This window comes from Gavialis gangeticus, unplaced genomic scaffold (assembly GCF_001723915.1).
Source record: "Gavialis gangeticus isolate Ggan-Ray unplaced genomic scaffold, GavGan_comp1, whole genome shotgun sequence".
NCBI lineage: Eukaryota > Metazoa > Chordata > Crocodylia > Gavialidae > Gavialis > Gavialis gangeticus.
The window spans coordinates 6,469,146-6,479,731 of NW_017729018.1; the positions used below are offsets into that span (position 1 = coordinate 6,469,146).

General features: G+C 50.4%; 2 protein-coding genes across 3 annotated transcripts in view; one reads left to right on the plus strand and one right to left on the minus strand.

Annotated features, from left to right (window-relative positions):
• Positions 1–8,460, minus strand: part of MOB3A (MOB kinase activator 3A) — an 18,509-nt gene extending 10,049 nt beyond the window's left edge. The window contains exon 1 of one of the 2 annotated variants that reach the window (XM_019513318.1): positions 8,348–8,460. Coding sequence is in view for 1 of the 2 variants with exons in the window: in XM_019513317.1 (XP_019368862.1) it covers positions 1,056–1,149 (94 nt within the window). In the remaining variant the exon portion in view is untranslated. Of the gene's footprint in view, positions 1–1,055; positions 1,159–8,347 lie in introns of those variants that run through there. The other variant, XM_019513317.1, reaches the window with a different exon arrangement.
• Positions 8,461–9,909: 1,449 nt separating this feature from the next.
• The window catches only part of IZUMO4 (IZUMO family member 4), a 16,590-nt gene continuing 15,913 nt past the window's right edge, over positions 9,910–10,586 (plus strand). Inside the window, exon 1 of the mRNA XM_019513133.1 lies at positions 9,910–10,138. Within this exon, the coding sequence (XP_019368678.1) occupies positions 9,910–10,138 (229 nt within the window). The remainder of the gene's footprint in view (positions 10,139–10,586) is intronic.

Sequence of the window (10,586 nt, forward strand, 5' to 3'; positions counted from 1 at the left end):
AAAAAAAAAAAAAAAAAAAAAAAGGACTCTGTGCCAGACAGATGCAGAAAGCTACTTGCTAGGCGTCGAGGCCAGATTCTGCTCTTGTTTAAGCTGAAGAAGGTGCCACGCTGCCTTGTTCTGAATGAGGCTGTTCGCACTGGCCGCGTCCGCACGAGAGGCTTACTGAGCAGCAGCCTAATCACACGGCGCAGTAGCGTGCCCGTCCAAAACCGTCAGCATATGCTACTGCGCCGTGTTATTAGGCTACTACACAGTAAGCGTCACAAAAACAACCTCTGCGCCAGCGCTACTGTGCTGTAACTGTAGTTACTGCGCATTTAGTTAGTACTAAACTAAATGTGCATCAAGGAGCAACTCGCACAAGACTCACAGACCCACAGGAACAGACTTTCAGCCTCCTAGTTCCCCCGTGCAAAACGAAGTTTATTTTCTACCGAAGGATTTTTACCATCTTGGATTTGACTGACAAATGGGAGGGGGTCCAAAAGTTTGCAAAGAAAGAGCATTTTCTTGTGATTTCTTAGTTGGTCTAATAAAAGGCATCATCTCTGAACCAAGAGTTTTGCATTTTTGTTTCAGACCAACACAGCCACCAAATACATCCCAGTAACTACTGCGCCTTAAGGAACATGTAGACGTGCCCACTGAGCGCAGGCTGGCCGGCTGCTACTCAGCTTGGAGAAGTCAGCAAGCAGCAGCAGCCACTGCCATAGTCTGAACACTTCTCGAACTTGCCAACCATCACCTTCGCATGTCAATAGCAAAGGTTCAGCGATCACACCCTGGAAAGCACCTCCTCCCCCTTCCGAAACAGGGGTGGTATCCTTGGTAGGCACCCGCCCCGATCAGCTCAGGAAGTCAGCTCCCCCGGCATGCTTAAGGATTCCACCGCCTACACAGGACCTTCTGCCCAGAGCACACTGTTTCCTTCAGTTCCTGAACACCATCCAGAGCAACATACAGTGCCGTCTTCCCTCCCTCGCACCGTCCCCACGCAGGATTAACATTTCAGAGATTTAGCAAGCACCTGAAGAAATGCAGCAAGCTCCTACCTGCATCGTGGGGCTCCTCGGTTGCTTGCCGGACAGTCTTATGCCAGTGTTTAAGGGCCAAAATGAAAGCTTCCCTTTTTAAGGGTTGTTTCATGCAGTATTTACCACATAAGTTCAGACTGCGGGAGGCAGATAGTAGCTGCAGGCGTGCCTGCCCCCTCCCTTCCTTTCCAAGTGACCCAACAGCTCAGGCAGCTCACATCCTGTTGCTTTACTCACATAGGAGCCCTTCAAGTAAATCTCCCAGTGAGTAACAGATTTACAGTAAGGTTGTTGGTCGAAATATTTTCCTTTAGGGAAAACTACTCCACTGGACAAGCATTTTAGATTTAACACGTATACAAAACTCAGCCAAAAGTTACAATCCCTGCACAGCAGTTCATAATTGTGGTGATTTAGCCATCCGTACATGCTCAGGCCAGGCTTGTACAGCACTTGCAGAGAGAAGGGAAAGTACTTTTTCGCCCAGCCCAGTGAATCGGCAGATATACGTGCAAAAAAGTCCAGGAAATTTCAAACCATTTGCAGTATGAAGGAGCGTGGGAGGAAGGGAAGGATTTCAGGTGAGATCATCATGGGGTAGGGGAGATTTTCAGGTTAGGACGAACAAGTTTGAGAAGGTCTCTGCCAATTCTAACAAGGAAGAGGCAGGGATGCTGGAGGTCCTGTTTGAACATGTGAAAGGTATAATCAGAGGGCCCATAACTGCATATATCCAAAAAATCTTATCGTATCTATTGAAGGACTGCACAACTAGCCAAAGTCTGAAGCTGGTCATTCAAAGTCAAGAAACACCCACTCACCCCCGACAGAAATAACTTACCCCATCGCCATTTTTTGGCAACATTTAATCAGGCTACAGCGTGCACGAGGACGGACCATAGCTTTATCTGGCGTGCTGACCACAGCACAAGCCGACTCATTCCTCCACTGCACAACTACGCTAACGGAGTAGACCCACAACAACTCTTCCGCAGGGTTTAAAAGCAACGCTATGCAAATGTAGCAATGAACCTGGTCATACGGAAGCGACCAAAAACAACATTCAGTATAGAATACAGACACAGTAATGGAGGCATCGGAGCCAAAAAAAGAAAGAGTTTAGAAAGGCAGAAATCTGACCATTCGTAATTTTTGTTAAATGATACCTCCACCCAGGTTACTTTCCTGCCTGGCAGGAATTCACTTACTTCTAACTGGAAATATGCCAGTATTTTCCTATAAACTTGTTGCAACTCCTCTAAACTCTATAACCGCGCCACTGTCCGTTTGGAGTAGATTTTCCAAGGCGCCGACGTTTCCATCTATTTTTGTTTAATTCTTGGTAAAAAGTTTTATGGCATTTCAAAATTTTGAAAAAAATAAAAATAAAAGAGGAAAGCCTTATTATATTTCCAGTAGCCTGTAAGACTTGCACAACATAAATCAATCCACTGGCTGTCTCAGACAGTGACAGCCATCACTATACGGTGTGTGAACACTTTGCTCGTGCACCAAGGGGAGCCAAGGTATTCACTGCTGGCCTAGTACCACTCCAAATATCACTGCTCTCGTTCTCCTCCGCAACCAGAGCATCTGCTCAGAGGGGCAAAATGGCATTTGAAGATCGTGAGGAACCATAGCAAGCTTTGGGAAAGAGAGACAAACATTACAGAGAACATAGCAGAATTTAGTCCTGCGATCCCGCTGGGGTCTGCGTGGCTGCACCGGCTGGTAATACGGTAATTAAAACAGGGACAAATACGGTTTTACTCACCGCTGCAATTTCCTGTCTTTCTTTCTGAGACACCAATAGCAAATATGGAGCTACACCGGAGATCTGTGAACCTGCTCAGCCCCCAATGCTCAATCAAACAAAGAGCCCCTTCATGATCAGTCCAGAGTGTCCCCCTCCCCCCTCCAGATCCAAGCAATGACTCTTTGGACAGCCCAAGAGGGAAACCATGAAAACCCCATGCTTGTCCTGGGGTTTCCAAGGAACAGGGTCTCCTAGAATCAGTACAGTCCTTTGAACCACAAGAATGAAGAACTGATCCAACTGCATGCAAGAAAGGGGAAGTAACACCACGATCTGATGTGCAATTTAAATTTCCCTTTCCTCATGAAAGGCGACTGCATCAAAACAAATTGTAAAACCGATTTAGTTTTGCTAATGGCAAAAAATGCCTGACAAAAATCAAGCCAGGGTGGGGCTAGAAGAGACTTAGTGACATAACCTGGGGCAGAACTCCTTGCCACACGCTGCAGCAAAGGGCAACAGCTCCAGCAACCCTACGTCCCAAGATTAAGGGCTGTGATACTCCATTCATGCTGGATCTGTGGATGCACTGCACAGACAGCAGGAACCCCAAGAAGCAGTGACAGTTGTTTAAAAGATGCTCTCACATGCTGCTGGGATGTCTAGAGAGCTCACGGGACTGTAAACATACCACAGCCACTCTACGCCAGGCTCTCAAGTTTGGATCAAGACCAAGTGACAAGCAGTTGTGGAGCATTCTTGCATGGTGGAGGGGGAGAGTTTAGCTCAAATGTTAAGTGTTAATATAACTTTCCCTTCAAAACTAAAAAAAAGAAAAAAGAAAATGTTGATTGCTATACTTGTGATTGTTACTTAAGACCATGTACAAAGAGGATTTTTAATCAACCAATATTCGCATCCACTGGTAGGTTAGACGCATGTACATTCTGGAAAGCCGAATTAACTCCTGCTGTGCATTAGCGACTGGGTCATGGCTACGTGGGAAGGCAGAGCTAAGCTGTGGCTGGCCTTACAGATGCAAAATTAAGCTGTCAGACTGGCTCATGACACTGGAAGATGGACAGGTGTGCTATGAGAACATGTGTTTCTAGGGCAAGAAACAGCAGGTGGTGGCCTCCAGCACTCTGAACACGTGTGCCCCTTCATGGTACAAATGATCCACCTTTCTGAAACCTGTGAGCAAACAGGGTTTTTGCTCTCCTTTAACCTGGCTCTGTCCCTCACTGAAGGATGCAAGAGGCAAAATGCCCAATTAAAATGATATACATATGCCTTGCAGCTGATTTCAGAAGACATGGGTCACTGTACTGTTCTCAGTAGCCACGGGTAATACGATTTTAGGGAAACAGCATAGTTTTATCAACTCTAAACTCTTTTTCCAAGTAGCAGTTAGGTTGGATCACACTTCTCCAGCATAATGGGCATCTTTACACATGCTGGGGGGAGGAACATTTTAATTAGCATCTTGGGAGCCACTCGATTTAAAACACCCAGAGCGTCCCGTATATTCAGCATCCCACATTTCAAAACGGCAGTGGGGGCGCTTTGACTAAAGCTTGTTTGACGAGCTTTAGTCAGTCAAAGTGCCCCCGCTGCCATTTAGACCCTGAATACCTGGTGCAGAGGCTGCTGGAACACGTTAATTAGACTCGATTAATTGAGTTTGTGCCCTGCATTCCCATTAGCAGGTTGGGGCAGGTGTCGGGCACCTGTATAGATGCCCAATATTTTCATTTTAAGCTCCTCTAGTCCAGCGGTTCTCAACCTTTTTTGCACCAGGACCCACTTGTAAACATCGAGAGCCAGTCCCGACCCAGTGCCCCCAGTGTGTGGGGCAGAGGGTGGGTGTATGGGGCATGGGGGGACCCCAAGCAGCCCCTCGGAGGCTGGGACTCTGCCAGCCTGCAAAGGGAAAGCCACCGTTTCCCCCTTTAAAAGAGAATCCATCTTTTAAGTTTGTTCATCACCCTTTCATATATTCTTGTGACCCACTTCGGGTTGAGAAACACTGGTCTAGTCAATACGGTGCTTTAGCCAGTCAATACCACAGGCTCATATATTGCTCCGACTGGCAGACCGGATCTCCTTATGCAGACCAGGCTCTGAAAGAGACCAGCAGCAAGGTCCACCCCTTTACAACACAGGGACAATCCTTCCTCTCTCCTTGGTTCATAGCACTTTCCATGATATTGTGCGTTTCTCCCCAAAAGAAAATCGCTGTGTCGCCTGCTCTTCTCCTTCCCCTTTATAATCACCACATACAGCACTGATCTCATGCATTTATCTTTAGGCAGAGTTTTACAGAAGTACCGCCAGGCCTAGAACAATTTCTGCAGCAATTAATATCTGACTTCCTACCAAACAATTCAATCTGAAGAGTCCAAAAGCAGCAGCACCAATGGGAAACTGCAATTGGGACAGGAAAAATGAAGGTGGCTTGCAGTGCACTCCCTGTCTTCTGAGGGCATTTGGGCCTTGTGCCATCCCTGTTTTAATGTTCTGGTTTCCCTGCATCCTAGGAAGGCAATATACCCATCCAAATACAGCCACGGTACAAATGGCACATGCCCCGAATCCACTCCCTATATCAAGAGCTGGAAGCTGCAATGGAGCACCACCAGCCGGGGAGGCTACCAGCACAGGATGTATTCGGAGCACCACCTACGTGCACACTTACAGACCCATTTATGCTGCCAGAATGGGGTGAAGGCACCTTATGGCTTGTATACATAAAGAAAATTTCCACCAATGTACTATGTAATTAATGACATCACTGAAAACCCCCCACAACAATGCAAGGTAGGGCGTGTGCTGGTATCACTTGACTCATGATTGCCCAGTTTGTGGCACATGTACCACAAGGGGCACAGCCGGCCTGTGTGTGGTATGCAGGAAATCGGGGAAGGGGGCTGGGAACACAGCAACAGATAGGACAGAGAGCAGTAGGTCAGGCAGGGAGCACAGGGCATGAAGCTGAAAGCAGAGCAGCAGTGGAGTGGCACTAGGGGAGGGTTTACCTTGTGAAACAACAGTGGCATAAAGGCTGGTCCTTATCAACTCAGCTGAATACTCTTCTGCCCGCCCTGCTTTGTAACGCATGCAGCTTGTCTGCATGAAGACCTTTTGCCACTCTAACTAATTGGATGTTGTTTTTCGCACAGACAACTTAGGAGACGCGCAAGCCAAGCACATTTCTACAAAGCTACTGTTCAAAGTGCACACGTACAGTCTCTGCAGCATCTGCTCTTTTCCAGCGGATCCAACAAACAGCGACCTCTCCTGCCCCCGGTGCATCTCAGATATGCAGCAAGGAAGAAAGCAGCAATTTTATCCAGGGCCCCTTGTCATTTCAGCAGCAGCAGGGTAGTGTTTTTAGCAGAGCAGCAGCTCTGGAGGGAGGTTCAGACACACTCACAACAAAAGCCTCACATAATTGCCTCCAAGGGCCATAGAGAACTGAAGGTAAACACCCAGCCAAAGGTGCGTTCTTTACTGAAAGCATTAGCTGCATCTCGCACATTTTTAAAGATAATCTCCTAAACCTCCAGCAAAACTGGTTATGGACCCCCTAATTCAGGAGTCTGAACTTCAAGCACTGGGCTTGCTGGGGTCAGTGCAGAGAGGTTACAAGAAGGGTTTGCTTTCAGCCCCGACCAGGGGAACTCTTTTCATAGTTTTTAGGGGCTGGAAGGGACCTTACAGATCCCCTGCACATGGGCAGGAAAGACCGCTGGGATCAGATGACCCCAACAAGACAGGTGTCAAGATGCTTTTTAAAGATTGCCTCTTTGTTTACTTGTTGCCCTAGAGATCTCTGGCCCAATTATAGAAAAAAAAAGAAAAAAAAAAGCATTAGCTGCAAAATAGCACGAACTGTCAATACAGATCAAACTTCTTACAGTGGGCTAAACATGCTTTCTGTGCAGAAACTCCCCGTTTTTCTGATCAACCGGACGCTGGGAGTATTCTCCGGGCTGGGACGGGAGGAAGCTGTGCCAGGGAGCCAAACAGAGCCCGGAAAATGCTGTGCTGCTCGACAGCCCGAGCCACTCCGGGAAACCTGGCAACTAACCACTACGTGGAGTCTGCTTTCAACCTACACACAAAGAAGTAGAGGGGTTAAGCTGGAAGTGAACTAGTTTAGTGCTCAAATGCGACTGCACAGCTTCTAGCACGTCACTTTGTGTGCTGGCCCCCCATCCCGATGCATGTGCCAGACGACGGTGCAATAACTTCCTGCTCAGCACGCCTGGATCTCGACTTAGCTCTTCGGCCCGAGCCAAGAAATCACCAGCTGAAAAGGAAGCCCTCCCCACCCCAGCACACAGGAGGCCGATCCCGAGCCAATCTGGCAGGAATGCAGACAACTTGCTTTATTTTAAAATGTTAAAAGCGCGTGACCGTCCAAAGCCAAGTCTGATGATTGATTCGCTTTCTGTTTTATTCATCTAAGATATGGAATTTACACTGTTCTGAGAAACTGGTTCATAAATACACGCAGAGACTTGGGAGAAAGCCCAAACCTTTGACCAGGAAGAAAGCAAGACGCTATCGCTTGGGCCCAATAAAAACAGATGGCTTGGGGAATTTTATCTCCTAGTAAAAATCCCCTCTGCTCCGAAACTTGGCAGTGAAGGAAAATTACAGCTTGGAGAGTGGCTCTTCTTTTTTTCGTTTTACATAAAGAAATCCTAAAGCACGGGCTATTAAGAGAGAAGGTTTCCTTTTTGATCACTACACAGGGGAGGGAGTTGTCCCAAACTTTGATGGAGGATCTTCTACCGAGGTAGCCAACACTCGCCTAGACGTAAATCCCAAGCTTGAAAGCGAGCGCTGCTCCCGCTGACCCGCACCATCTCCGCCCGCTCCAGATTCAAAGGGGGAGGCGGGAGCTCAGGAGAAGGAATAAACCCAAGTCGCAGGTACGACAGCCCGAGGCACACCTTAAACAACCCGGTGGCACGAGAGCCGGCAAGCTCAGCAGTCAAGCAGATGCGTTTGTCTTCACCACGCAGGAAACGCAGACTCCTCCGTCTCGTTTCTCGTTCGCGACTAACTGAAAACAAACGCGCAGACACCCCCAAAACACCCGCCCAACACAGCTGTCCTACGGCGTGCAAACCAGCGCTTCTCGACCCCGGGCGCCCCACAGTAAACGCCAGCCCTTCCTTTCCCCCTCCATTTCTCCCGAAGGAAAAGTAACGGAGCCCGGTGCCGAGAACTCGCGAAGCCCCAGCTCCCAATTCCTGCTGGAAATCTCCAGGTTCCTCTCCCGAGCCACGTCCTGCCGCTGATGCCACACGGTGTCCATGGCACCGCTCGCTCGGGCCTGCCCCAAGCCAGTGCAAGGGGGTCCATGTCCCCACGTGGCACTGGGAAACCAGCCACACCAAGCCCCCCATCTGCTGCTCTGTCCCCAGGCCCTGCACACGTTACTTATATGGTGCGAGCGCGGTAAGCGCTGAAGCGCCATAAAGGCAGAGCAAACACACGTGAGGCGCAACACCCCCCCTCCTGCCCGCCCTGACCTGACCTGCCCGCGGGGATAGTCCCGGCGCTGGCGGAAGAGTCCCGGCCCGTCCCGCGCCGCCGTCATGCGCCCCGCAACTTCTGCGTGTGTCGCCCCCAGCTCCGCGCGCGCGCCACAACACTCCGCCTCCGCCGCGCCGCGCCGGCCCTACTTCCTCTTAAAGGGGCCGCGCTGCCGCCCGCAGGCTCCTCCCGCGGGGCGGGGAGCCGGCTGCACCGGAGTGAGGATGATCTTGCGGGTTACACTGTAATAACACACATTTTCACGCCTGCCCAGGACTTTCACCATCTTTTGCCATCTCCTCCGCTGGATGCAGGGGGGAAGCTTGCAAATCAAGAATGTCGTGTTGGGTTTTTTTAGTTGCAAAAAGCTACTTGGTCTAATAAAAGAGATCCCCTCTGCCACCGGTTCTGATGGCTTTGGCCATAATTAAGGCATTGGGGCGATCGTTTCAACCCTTGCCCCATCGATAATAGTGAACCTTCACATTAGATCTGATTTTGCTGTGGATTTATGTACGACGCTGTCATCGAGTCATGTCTGCATTTACTACCATATTTCTATTAGTTATGTTTTTATGTTGGTGGGCTCTATTTTAGCATCATATCTAGTATGTTACAGTACAACATATAGGATTTAGTATAAAGTAGTTCAGTTACTTTGTTCGGACTTATTTCTGTTATGCTCGTATGTAGGTGGTGTTGTTTGGGGGAGCATGGCATTTACCCAGAATCCTTAATAATAGCAAAAATGTGCAAAATGTGGGATAATTCTGGAGGCAGCATCTGCCAAGCCCATGGGTGTTCACCAAATTCTGGGTTTTGTTTTTTACTTAATTTGTATCCGGGGCCAAATGAGCCAAAACTAATTCCAAATCCAAGAGTCCAGAACCAGAAGTGGCCCTTACTACCGGCAGACATCCTCCACCCATGCCTGGGGCTTCAGATGCTTCCTGGGGATTTGTCCTTTGGCAGGCATCCTACTTGCAGGCCCACGCCCGGAGGCTGGGGGTTCGGATGCCCCGAGTTTTGCGTGCCCTCAGCCATATGGCTGCAGAAACAAGCTAGGGAAGAGTCTCCTATTTCCATGAAGTCCGCGTGTAGCCGAGAACTTCCCACTGGAAGTGAAAGTGGGAAGTTAACTATGCATTCCCTCGGCCAAGGCCGAGAAAGTGGTTTTCCCCTGCCAAAGTAGGAAAACCACCTTGGTGGTCACGGGAATCAAAGAAATGCTAAGGAGCCACGAAGCCAGGCGATGACCCCCTGAGATTGGCCATGCACCCCCTGGAAGCGCCAGCTGCGAAACTGGAAGTGCACTTCTGGTTTCACCGCTGGCTTGGCTATCAGCTGCTGGGGGACCCCCCCTTTGGCGATCTGGTGCCCCCCCCAGATTTGGGAGGCACCAGTCACCCATCCCCTGGCGGGTGCTTGGCTTCCACCTGCGGGTAGAGTGGGGCTCACAGGGGGGTGAGCATGGGGAGCAGCGTCTCCGTGGCCCCACCCGGAACCCAGGCTCTGTGACGCCCGGAACCGTGGGCGGCGGCAGCAGCGGGGCTGGCGGAGGCGATGGGCACGGCTCGGTGGTTGCTGGGGCTGTGGGTGGCGGCGGCGTTGGGTGTCACATGGGGCTGCCTGCAGTGTGACCCCGGCTTCACCACCCACTTCACCACCTACATGCCCCGCTTCAGCCTGTGGCCCTGGGGGCTGGGCGGCAGGTCGGAGGTGACCAAGCTGCTGCAGGCCTGGCCCGGTGACACGCTGCAGGAGCTGGAACTCAGCATCCCCGCTGAGATACGTAAGCGAGTGGCTTGGCCCCGGGCATCATCCCCAACACGGCCCCTGCCAGGCCCCATTGCCACGGGACCCGGGGTCTGCAGTGCAGGAAGGGGGTGCAGGAGACGCAGGCATCACACCAGAGGAAAGCACACATTTTTTTCCAGGCGAAAAGAAACTTGATGCTGCTGTCACCAGCCAGGGGCCTGGGGGTGAGCTATTTAGCCTAAGGGGGAAGCATGAACCAGCAGGGCATCCTGGGAAGGAGTTCAGTGCTTGGTTGCGGGGCTGCGGAAATGGGCGGACGAGAACCTGATGGTGTTTAACACCGAAAAATGCAAGGTTCTCCACCTTGGGAGGAAAAACCTGCAGCATCCTTATAGGCTCGGCAGTGCTACGCTGGCTAGCACTACGGAAGAAAGAGACTTGGGGGTCATCATTGACCACAAGATGAACATGAGCCTGCAATG